Raw genomic sequence first — 12,348 nt, 5'->3', positions numbered from 1 at the left:
AACTAACGTTTTTGTTCCTGTATAGACTTCTTTCCTTCTATATACTTATACACGGGTTTTGCGACGCAGAACGCTTCATTGTCTTTCCGCCTCGCCCGTGTACAGAATGGTGTGACACACACACACACACACACACACACACACACACACACACACACACACACACACACACACACACACACACACACACACACACACACACACACACACACAATCAAAAGGGCGAAGGAATTACCTCTCCTTCTCCCACGTTTCACGGGGATTCCGAAGTCTAGACTGTATATAATGACTGTAATATACGCAGAAAGGAGGTAGCTAAGCGACCGGCTGTGAGAAGACGAAGAACAAAACGTATGCATCGCATTGAAAAAAGAAAGAAAAAAAAAAGAACGGTAACGGACATTCTCCACGGCTGCTTAATACCGCGCCGTCTGACTCCATTCCCCACCCCCCTGCCGAATCGCATAGTATATATACATACGCACACTTGTTGCCGCTGTTTGCTACGTGCGTGCGGGGACGCGTGGAGGAGCTTGGAGGAAGGTGTGCGCACGGGCCGAGACGACGACCGCGCTACGTGTGTGCTCGCAGAAGCGGGCGAGGAGATCGCGCGTACACGCTTGGTGGTGGTCGTTCGGAGGTTGCAGTACTACGTGCGACGATTTCAAGCAGCTCGGCGGCGAGTGTTTTAGAGGCTAGCTGGCCTGCTGCCGACGCCGCTGCCTGTGCGCGGTGACGCCCCGTCGCTAGCGGCTGTGAAGAAGAGGTCAGCCCGCGGCAAGTGCGTCGTCGTCAAGCTCTTCTATCGCAGACGAGCGCGCGGTTGCGCCTACACATTTTCTCCGTGTGTGCGTGTGCAACTTCTGTATCTGTGCGCTTATAGCTACCGTCTGGTCTTCGTCTGGAGCTCTTGCAAGCGGGCAGGACGCGTCTGATCGCCTGGAAGGACCTCGGTGAACCATATTGTGCCGTGTGTTCGCGCAACGCTTGTCGTCTGTCACTCGTCTTCCCGAGGACATCGTATGGACGTTTCTTCTGCGACGTGGATTCGTCGCCGTCCTTCTGGGTGCGGCGAATATTGTCGCGCTCGGTTGTCCGAGACGTGTTGAAACCGACATTGGGGAGCTGAGATCAGAAGACGTGCGTGCCTCTGTGGACGTTCGGGAGACGTCGACCGTGTGTGCCCTACGCGCGCGTTGTGTAGTTACTTGTGGTTGGGTCGTCGAGCGGCGGATTAAGACAACCTGTGACGCAGTTATTCTTCGGTGACGCATACCTGTATGCGTGCTGGACTACAACGTCGGTTTCCGGAGGGGAAACGTCGAACGCGTGATGCTATATGGACGTCCCGCTGTACTTTGTACGTATAGGTCTCGGTTCGTCCTGGTCGCCGGATCCGTTTTGAAAGCTGTCTTCTCGCGGTACGGCGTCACCTAAACCGCAAGTCGACGTCCTTGTGAAGCGACCGCGCTTGCTGACCACTCTTCTGAAGTGATTGTCATTCTATAAGGCATTTGGTTTGCTATTTCACTATCCCTCGGATAGCCAGTGGGATTGGGCTCCAAAACCGTGAGCAGCGTTTTACACTGCACCACTCTCAGCAGCATATGCGCGCGGCCTTCGTTGTGAACGAGCACCCCTGCGCGCTTGGATGAGTTCTCCTCCTTCTGTAAGCTGTTCTCTGGCGTCGCCAACATTTTTGCCTTAGGGCAACCGCGGTAACCCGAAGCCGTACAAAGTGACTAACGTGTTTACAAACTTCGGTTCCGGTTCCGCTGTTCGCGTTGGCCTGAGGTAATCGCTCGCTTAACCGCACGTTTACACACGTCACGGCTGGAAAGGGCGTGGCGTTTGATTGCCAGTTCGTATAACAGGATTGACTTTTCTACAAGACCTCTCCAGTGCATTATAGGTGACGGAAGATCGGCGTTGATTCGGTTTGCGAGAGACTCTATTCTTTGTCTTTACTAAACGGACCCGATATATGTCAGGAGCGCAACTGTTCCGCGGACAACAATAGTGTGACATTTGCAGATTCTCCCGCGCATGCTTCGTGCTGAAGAGCGTGTGTACAATTTACTTGCGGTCACGCGCTCTTGTCGTTGTCGATCGGGATATTGCCGCAGTGTTTCTTGATGGCCCTTGGAAGAACGTACGCGGTAATAGAAGTGCGTCTACTGTAGTTTCGTTTCGAACCACCAGTTTTCGTCTCGTCTAAGAACAAGAAGTTTCGAGGAATACCAACATCAGCGACCAGCAACAACACGAACGATGAAGACGTTGAAGCAGTGCATCTCGGCGCCGTCTGAAGGTGAGACGCGTTCTTTCACTATTACGAATGACTAATTTCGTTTCAATTGTTTTGCCCTCTATCTCACCCTCTCTTCTTTTCTTAACCATTGTATCAGCCGCTTCATTACCAATTCATCAGATTGCGTTGGGCCAGTTTACTGAAGAACCGACTAACCAACTAACCAAAGCTAACCAAGGCGAAATGCTATAGAGGCCCGTGTACATAGATATAGGTGCACGTTAGAGAGCACCATGGTCGTAATTTCCGGAGCCCTCCACTAACGGCGTCCCTCATAATCATATCGTGGTTTTGGGACGTCAAACCCCAACAATTGTTATTTACCGACTAACCAGCTAACCGATACGTCGCTTCTTTATCGAGGCACTGTGCTTTCGCTCACCGCAGGTGCATCTTATAGGGCGCGCATTACATTAGGGTCATTTGACTCGAAATAAACAAAGTCGTCGCACCCATTGTTATTGTTACAAAGTGACAGGCCAAAAGGGCAAGGGTTCTCCGGAGCTGCGTGCGCATTGTGACCGCGCAAAAAACAAGTCAATACATGCAGCCGAAAGTGTTGAAAACCTCAAGGACCTTCTCTGCGAAGAAGGGCTAAATGGAGAGTGTTCTTCACTTCAGCATCCGTAGCTAGCCAAAAACCGACGTTAATTGTTCCCTCTGTAAAGAATTCGGTATGCTGTATATACTGGGCGTGAGTAATGCGTTCGAATAATTATGTCTGGGGATTTTCATTAAACAGTGTTCAAAGCATTTAGTGGTGGTGACTTTTGTAGTAAGAAGTACGGGCGCACGTACAAGATAAAAAAGATATGTTGACATTTCGACCGGGAACCGGTCTTTCTCAAGAGTAGTCCCCGGTCGAAACGTCGAACGTTTTGTGTGTGTGTTTTTGTACGTGCTCCTGCACTTTTTATTACTTGTAAATCACCAGATCCAAGGAAACCGAGCTATATATATATATATATATATATATATATATATATATATATATATATATATATATATATAGTGACTGCACGCGTACGATGCTTTGTTCATAACGGTTCGACCGGGACCAGGCCTTTTTCAAGGGGGCAACCTGGTGGTCTGACGAAAGATACAGGAAATTTGTCTCAAATACATAGTCTATAAGTCGTTGCCCTTAATGCCCCCTTACCCAAGTGGTGCCACCACCTTGAAGTTCTGGCGTCGCTTTCCAGGGGAATCAGATCACTCAGCCGAGTACGATCCTGAAACCTTGCGGCCGCTGAGAAATGGCCGAAATGAGACAAAATACACTGAAATCTGCGCGACAGCACAATTAACTTGTCGGCGATTATTAAGCTTAGGCGTAACCCTTACAAAAATGTATTTAGACAGTCTATAGACTGTCAACACATTTTTATAAGGGAATATTCAATGTAATAAAGCTCGGCCTTAATTTTCTCAGGATATAGCTTACTACTTGCTGCCATATTTGTTGAAACGTGACAGGGTCTTAAGAAGTATTTTACCCGTATTAACTAACGTTTTCGCGAGAACGGGAACATACGCCAACAATTGGTGAAACGTATTTTAGACTTAAGAGCCCCTTACGCCTCGCCTGCCCCCCCCCCCACCCCCTTTTTATTTTTTTACGGGAGCCTTATGACAATATATTCTTTATGACAATACATGAAACGTGACAGTATTTAAAACTGTCACGTTTTGTGAACGTGACAGTTTTAAATACTGACGTTTCACACTTTTACGAGACAAAAAAAAGAAAAGAAAGTCACCACCGTCAACATTCGCCTTCGTCTTAATTCTGTCAGTAATTATCTATCCGACCAGACGAAATTTTCGCAGATTCCCGACTTAATTAGCTAGAAATTAAAACGAAGACCACTAAAAGAGGGACACAAACAACAGCGCTGTGTCGGTGTCTTTCTTTTAGTCGTGCCAACTCGTCCAAGCATCCACCCTTAACTAATTAACTAATTTTTATTAGCTAATTTAGTGTTAATCCCTCTTTAGCACCCCTATAGGTGTGCATCGCAGGACAGGGTGTCCATAAATGTTTACCCTGGTGACAGAACAACGCAACTCTTAATTGGATGCAGTAAATGAAACATGCGTTATACCACATGGGCCTCTACTCATAAGTGTTGAACCTTACAGAAACATTTAATACTGGTACTACAATTCAACATTTAAATCATCTGAACGTTTGCATCCCTGGTAATACGCAAAATATCAAGCCGGTGTTCAATCTCTTGCCGCACATTCTGCAACATGTCTTATGTGATTGCGCCAGTGGCATCTCTGATGCGTTGTTGCAATGTCACAGTATCAGGAACTGCTGTTTCTTCCAATCCACCTTTTGGGCAGGTTTCGTTCAGACAATCGCAAACTTTTGCCCAATGAGGGGAGCGCCATCTTGCTCAAGGACGATAGTGTTCTGCATATTCTGTAGCTGGTAACGGCGTAATTCACCAACATGTATTAGCAGACATGTCCACTAAAACTGCTTTCAAGGAAGAAAAATGGGCCAATCACTTGATCACACATTAACCCGGCCGTACCACACCTTAAACATTAACACACACTACAACTGTATATATAAACTTCATGGGTTCCCTCATGGGCGTCGGCAGGATTTTGTCTTTAAGGGTGCACAATGGGGGGGGGGGGGGGGGGCTGATGTGGCTTGGGTAGGGGGCAAGTGCCCCTTTTGCAGCCCCCTGCCGATGCCCATGGGTTCCTGGTCAACGTGTAAAAAATAAACAAACGTTCTACCATACTAAATGTAATTAACATTTGATCTTTAAATCAGGGTATAACACGTACGGACACACTGTATCTCGCCGACTAGCCTCACACTCTAAGCTGAAATCGGGCAAAGTTGGACTAACTGTAGCCGGTTCCTCTAACAGGGAGTAAATGCGTGCCACTGCGTGTCGTGTACAAGCGCCCGGCACGAAAGGGACCAGCACCGATCGTCCGCTGCCGCGCTGCACTGCTCGGCCTTGCCAGGCAGGGGCGTAGCCAGAAATTTTTTTCGGGGGGGGGGTATAGCCATACTTTCTGTATGTTCGTGCGTGCGTTTGTATGTGTGCGTGTATATATACGCAAGCAAAAGTGAAAAATTTCGGGGGGACACCCTCCCCCCCTTGGCTACGCCCCTGTTGCCAGGACGGTGTACGAAAGCGAGTTATCTAGGTTAATTGTGCGCCAGAGTGAAAGTGAAGCTCCAACTCTCTTGTGGACCAAAGTTTCAAGTACGAGCAATCTCGTGCTTCATTGTTGCAGCGGTGTTGCTCTTTTAACATTGCAAATTTCGTCTTAGTCTATACCACTTCCGGGCACCACGACAACTCGATTCTTCTCTCCACTCGCAACGCTACACGTGTATGACGCTATGGGGTGTCGGAAGAGACGGTCCATTGTGTAATGCTATGCTATTTTGCTCTTTTTCGTCATATCTGCATGCCGCGCAGTATGTCATCGAGTCTATTGGTGCGTGTACATTTCCTGCAGTTGTGGAGGGTGTCTATAAACACGTCCCGCCAGTTCCGTGCAGTACAGCGAAGGCTACGGGGCGCGATCGTGTTGGCAAAACATTATAACGAGAGCGGGCGAGTGATGATTGCTCACACATTGCGTGCACGATTGCTCGTTCCGCGTGAAGCTTCCGTTCGGTCGGCGACAAGATGATGGAGCCATGCATTGGAGGAGCCCTTATTTTGCATCTCTACTGTATGTACATTGTACATTTTAAGAAAAAAAAAATCCACGCATATCCACGAAGTGAACGATGACGAGTGGGCGAAGCACTGGGGATCGTTTGGTAACCGTGAATCTTCCGTGACATTGCCCACTCGCACATGTAAATGAGTAACAACGCGTGGTGTGTATTTGGGGAGTATTTCTGCTACACAACAATAATCGTCATTCGGCTTGCTTGCGTTTCCTTTCTTGAAAACCCGGCTCTCGTCACTTTCCTATCAAGAATGCTATGTCACTGCCGATAACGCGCGCGCCGTTCGTGACCGGGAAGTGTCGGGACCGCGGTGATAACGCGAGGAAAGTACGCGAGGTGGATGACGATTATTGTTGTTTAGCAGAAATACTCCCCAAATACTCGACTTTTTCTTAGAGTGTAGGCGCTGCGCAAAGCGCCGACAACGCCGCCTGTCGCCACGGTTCAGGAAGCGCAGGCGGGCTCGGATTGATCAGTGACAGTGTTCCCGTGAGCGTCAACTGCGAGTGCTGCGGTTGCTATGATAGATGCGCTCTTCAATTGCAATTTAACGCTTCTGTCAGCAAGTGCATCAATGTGGCCAAACAAGAGCCCGAAATACCGCTATTTCCCCCACCGCCAGGGGATCGTCTGTCCTGTCGGGGAAAAGGTTGTCCTCCGAAGAGGTTCAGGGGGGCCGCGCCCACTCACTAATCCGTGACGTCGCGGTCACGTGATCCGCAAACCCCCCACTGTCCCCCGCGGATTTCTCCCTCGTGTGAATACCCCTTAAGATGACTCGAAGGCGAATGCCATCTTTTACTTCTCAGTCGATGTGTTAATCCTGCCCCGCCAGTCTGAAAGCTTTCTGCACCTAACGTGCTTTTGCACTGCCTCCGTGATCGGCCCACATTTGACCGAGCAAGAATGTCATGTGATAACGTCACCATGTGACGTAACGTTATAAGACGTCAGGGTGACGTCATGATGACGTCACAAATTTTGGCGATCTGTGACGTCATCAGGTGATGGTGATTTTTTGCATCACTCGTGCTGACGCCGCCGACGCGGGACAACAGTCAATTTTCGCGTTTGATGCGGCATCTCAGGCTTTCACCTTAAAAATATTCACGCCGAATCTCCTCAGGGAGTTGTCTAAGTGATGCGCAATCGCAGAATTCTATTAAAAGCCTTAAATACCTCATCAAACGGGAAAAGCGACCGTCGGCGTCGGCAGCGTCAACACGAGTGGTGCGAAAAAAAATCATCGTCTGATGACGTCACATAACGTGACGCCACGTGATCACGTCACCACATGGCATAGTCGCTTTGTCAAAAATAGGCCAATCTCGGAGGCACTGCAAAGCCACGTGAGGTGCAGAAAGGTTCCAATGCCTCTGATTCCGGAGGCGCCGCAAAACCATGTTGGGTGCAGAAAGCTTCCAGGTGGGGGGGGGGGGGGGTGAGATCAGTACAATCGAATGAGAAGAAAAAGAAGATGGCTTTCGCCTTCGAGTCGTCTTGAGCAAATGCATGAGTGACCGTGCGACTTTTAACTGAGCAGCTGCTTCATGTTTAGGCCGTGCAGAGTGAACGAAAAAACTATCATCATCACGATCGGCCTGTACATTCTAGCCAAGCCAAGGAGGATAAAAAAAAATGCTGGATCCTCCTTGATTCTACCGCGTTGCTCGGCCGGCGCGCTCTCTCTTAATCTTCAGCTTCATATAACCTTGCTAATTAAAGTTAATTAAGACCATGCTAACCATATTCGTGCTTTTTAGAAGTTCGCTCGTTAATAACTTGTTAAGGTCTTGCTAATTAAGACCGTGCAAATTAAGACCTTGCATATTACAACCGAGCTCATTAAGAACATACTAATTAATCGTCCACTTCACGTAGCCACAACGACACTTCGCCAAGCAATATGCTGGTTCTACGTTCCACATAGCCAAGCCTTGCAATGCCTAGCCAGACCTAGCAACGACTTAGTCGAGCTTGTAGAGGCCAACAGAAGTTAGAACGGCCACTAGCTCAGCTGCTCGTCGAGCCTTGCGCCGCTACTGCAAGCTGCTCACATTTTTATAGGTGGCAGCCTTCCTTAGAGCGTTGTTTTCGGGCGGCATCCATAGGCGCCGCACGGGAGGGGGGGGGGGGAAAGGGGGGCGCCCCCCCCTTAGTCACTTAAGAGGGGGGGGGGGCGAAGCCTGCCCCTTGCAGATTCTTTCCAGCGTTCGTCAGCGTCTGGAACGGCTTCACGGAAGGTGCACCCCGCGGCCACCGAAGCGCGTGTTTGGCATCAAATTTTCGCAAAGACGGAATTTTCCTGATGTGTAGTGTTCTCACTGTCGGCTTTACATCTTGTACTAGAGGGGGCTTTTATTTCACTACCACGAAATTCAACGAAGCCTTCATAGAAAGCGTTCTCCTTTTACGTTTTTGCACCGCGGTGAGAACGCATTCACACTTTCAGACAGGTTAAGACACGCTCACATTCTACAAGTGTGGGTGTGTAGACCATGGTTAAGGCACTTGCCTTATGAGCGTGGGGACCTGGATTCAAACGCAGTATCCCCAGGAAATATTCTTCTATGTTATAATAACATTTATTTCTGGATAGCGGTTATCGGATTATGTGACATAGGGTTGAGCGGGCATAGAAATTCTTGCGCATTTTAACAGTTTTTGGAGAGATAGCTCTACTGCTCTGTACAGGGGCGTAGCCAGAAATGTTTTTCGGGGGGAGGGGGGTTCAACCATACTTTATGTATGTTCGTGCATGCGTTTGTATGTGCACGTGTATATATACGCAAGCAAAACTGAAAAATTTCGGGAGGGGAGGTTTAACCCCCCCCCCAACCCCCCCCTGGCTACGCCCCTAGCTCTGTATACTACAATTTAAGAAATCCGAGGCATTTCCTTCTCAAAACCGGATGCACACAAGCCTGCACCAACGGGCACGTGCTCCAGGCTGACGTCACGAGCGGGACGGCCGGTGACCCCTCCTTCAAAGAACACAGCCGAGTGCATGAGCGGGACTATTTCTTTAGCCGTGCAAGCGATCAGCTGCCACGCTTTCGGTCGTCTGGGCGTGGCCTCTCCAGACTTCTTAAGTTGTATCTGACTATAGGTACAAATTGAACCAGGTGTTTCTGGGTAAAAACCCAAAAAACACCTGGTTCCGTGAATCTGACCTTCAAGCTCAACCGAGGTCATGCCAGCGCGTCTCTGAGCTGCGCCGCAGAAAATTGTTTACACATCGCCCGCGAGATGGCGCGAAAGTTTCTCGCCGATGAGTTAGCACCGACGTTTCTCCCAACGTTTATCTCAACGTTACGTCTAGAAGTAGTTCTAGAAGCGTTGGTTTCTCCAGCGTATCACGTGCGTCGGTCACGTGTTTCTTACCACGCGCCTCGCTAGTCATATCGGATCGCCGGCCAGGGAGCTTCAGCGAAACGCAAGTGCGGCGCGTTCGCAAAAATAGCGGTTCAAGGTCAGTCTAAAATCTAGGGACATTAGGTCAGTCTTGCGTGCCGCCACCGCCAGAGGCGCTGGTTGCATCCAAGTTCACTACGCGTTCGTGCCGAGATCGTCTAGCAGCGTCTGTGTGTTGCCTTGTGGTGCAGTTGTAGATGCGGTAATTGCTGAGCACTACAAAAGCGACTGCCTGCCTAGCAAGACATGCGAAAAAGTTAAATTTCCACAAACCAATGGTCTTGTCTTTCCACAAAGCTAGCAAAACCTAGCTACCGCTCGACAAACTTGACTTAACCGTGTTTAACCACGGCAAATTTGTTTCTTTCCGTGTCCGACCCAAGGTCCGACCGGGCTCGCTCCGCAGCCGTTAAAATGTTGAGAAGAAATATTTGAAGAATAATTTTTTTTTTGGCGCAATCTAAGCGAAGGCACAGCAACGCAACAACAGCAGGTGAGAACAGTCGTGACGTGGAAAGTAAACGTGAGCTGTCGGAGTGCCGTCCGCCATATATTGCGAAAAACTTCGGGATCGTGCGCCTTCTGAGCGCTTTTTTTATTTTAGTGTATTCGAAGAAAATTTGTTATTGCCAGTCGTTCACAAATATCTGAAGTTCGAAACATTAACCACGCGTAACTTTTAGTGATTTTAGCCTAATGCGCATCACGAATTCGCGGAAATGGTCCCGGTGCCACAGCAGTATTTTTCGGAAACTGGGAAGCGGTGTGTCCGTGATGGTGGTGGGGGCGAAAAGCGTTTATTATAAGTTTCTCGGAAAACCTTTAACAGCTATAGTACGGAGCAGTGGGAGACAACTCGCCAGCTCAGACCCGTGATTTTAGCTCGCGCTCCTGGATCAAGTCCGGCAGGCGACCAATGCCAGTGGAGCCTTGGACTACCTGGACGTAGGGCCCCAGCCATAGAGACTCCAAGATCCCCCTTTTCCTTGAATAAAGTTCGACTGTTTGCTTTCAGAGAAACCGCTATGGGCGTTCGCTAAAGGAACTTGCGAAAAACGGGTAAACGACAATTCACAACTTTCCTAAAAGCAAAGTGGTGCTGCAAAAACAAAAGAAAAAGTACTGGCCAGGATCCTCCATAACATTTACAAAACGCCCTAACATGAGTTTTGGTAAATTAACGCAGTGCCCGTCCTAAGATGGCGGCCGCGGCCGCCATCTTAGGACACGGCTTCGCTCTTAGGCACAATTCCCACTCCAGCAATTCTTTTTGAGCCTCCTTGTGTAGTAGTTAGCACAGTTACTATACAGGAAAATGAAACGTGCCACCATGTTCTGCAGCCCATATAGGTAGGTAGGTAGGCAGTCAACTTTATTTGGGCCCAGAAGATATTCACCCCGTTTGTATAGGGGCAAGACTGCGGGCCGCTCGCACGTTGGGACAGGAAGGTCAAGCCTCACCGCGAAAAAACAAACAAACCAAAAACAACAACAAATCTCTGGGCCGCCGCTGTGGAAGCACGCCGTTGTGGGGTACTGCGGATTAATTTCGACCACCTGGGGTGCTGCAACGTGCACCTAAATTAAATGTAATTAATTAATCATTGAGGTTTTTCGTTCCAAAACAACAACATTAATAGGGACGCCGTTGAAAGGGAGCGGTGCACTAATTTTGACCACCTGTAGCGTTAAACGTGGAGGTTTCGGCGCGAAATTGAAAATGAAACATTGACCTTAACTTTCTTTTAAATGACAAACATAATGATAAACTAACGACAGCGAAATTTTTAGAGCATATTTTATCATTGTAAACTGATTCATTGTTTAGCTTTAATGTCCCTTTAATGCAAATAGTTCAGTTGACAGTAAACTGCAACTTCAGAAGTATGTAAGTCAGCATCAAAATCTTTTTCTTGCTAAAATTAAAAATAAAATTACACCATCTCCCGCTAAAGGGGACAATGAGGCGATGCGAAGCCGGAGCACTTGCACGATCGCGTTCCGTTGGGGTTCGCTGGGCATGCTACCTGCCTCGCGTCGCGGAACACGAAGAGGAACGCTACGCGCGTCGTGTCTTCCCTCTAGCCTGGCCGTTAATTCTCACAGGGCGAGCGGGGAACGCAGTCGACAGGCGCGCGAGAGGGGGGAGCGTAGGAGAGGAGAGAGAGGGGGAGGGGACGCGCATGCGCTGGCGCGCGGTGTTGCGCAGCGTAGGAGAGGAGAGGAGGGGAGGAGGATGCGCATGCGCAGTAAGGGTGGTCACGCCGCACACCACCACCACTGGATTGAACTCCGCCGTAAAATGCTTCGCATCTAAAAGTGGGAGCAATTGCACTCTGTGAAGGTTAGGTGACCAGCATATAGGTCGGCAAAAATTTCACTCAAGAAATATATTTCGCTGTGAGAGCTCACTCGGACTCAGATTCACCGAAATTTTCGTCAACCGAACTCACTCGGACTCAGACTCACTAGACTTTTTCTCAACCGGACTCACTCGGACTCAAACTCACCAACATTTTGCTCAGCCAGGCTCACTCACGGCTTGACCTTGAGCTTGAGTGAGTCGACACATGAGTGAGTTTGCCCACCTATGGTGACCAGCGGAGCTGACGAGCACAATGTCCGCTTTGGGAGTTGTCTAAGGGATGCGGAAGCGTATAATTTTATTGCACAGGTTGCGGGCTTCCCCAGAACTTCTTTTTTTAGGCGGCAATTTTAGGTACGAAGCATCTTATGAGCACATTAGGGTGCCTCGATGCGCGCATCGAGGCACTCCAATGTGCTCGGGCTGTCGGCGTCTCCTGTCGTCGCCCGTCACGGTAAAACAAGTGGCAAATAATAAAACTGCGCGTTGGCTCAGGAAAAGCTGTTTGTTGCGATGGACGTTGTCTGAGACACG

General features: G+C 49.0%; 1 protein-coding gene across 1 annotated transcript in view; it reads left to right on the top strand.

Moving 5' to 3' along the window:
* The first annotated feature begins 511 nt into the window (after nucleotides 1–511).
* LOC119371888 (ras-like GTP-binding protein Rho1) overlaps nucleotides 512–12,348 on the top strand; it is a 31,447-nt gene continuing 19,610 nt past the window's right edge. The window contains exons 1-2 of the mRNA XM_049419781.1: nucleotides 512–1,066; nucleotides 1,131–2,311. Of these exons, the coding sequence (XP_049275738.1) occupies nucleotides 2,272–2,311 (40 nt within the window). The 5' untranslated portion in view covers nucleotides 512–1,066; nucleotides 1,131–2,271. The remainder of the gene's footprint in view (nucleotides 1,067–1,130; nucleotides 2,312–12,348) is intronic.

The sequence above is a fragment of the Rhipicephalus sanguineus genome, chromosome 10 (genome assembly GCF_013339695.2).
Source record: "Rhipicephalus sanguineus isolate Rsan-2018 chromosome 10, BIME_Rsan_1.4, whole genome shotgun sequence".
Classification (NCBI taxonomy): Eukaryota; Metazoa; Arthropoda; class Arachnida; order Ixodida; family Ixodidae; genus Rhipicephalus; species Rhipicephalus sanguineus.
The sequence above is the reverse complement of the archived record's forward strand: the minus strand, read 5'-3'. Positions and strand labels throughout refer to the sequence as shown.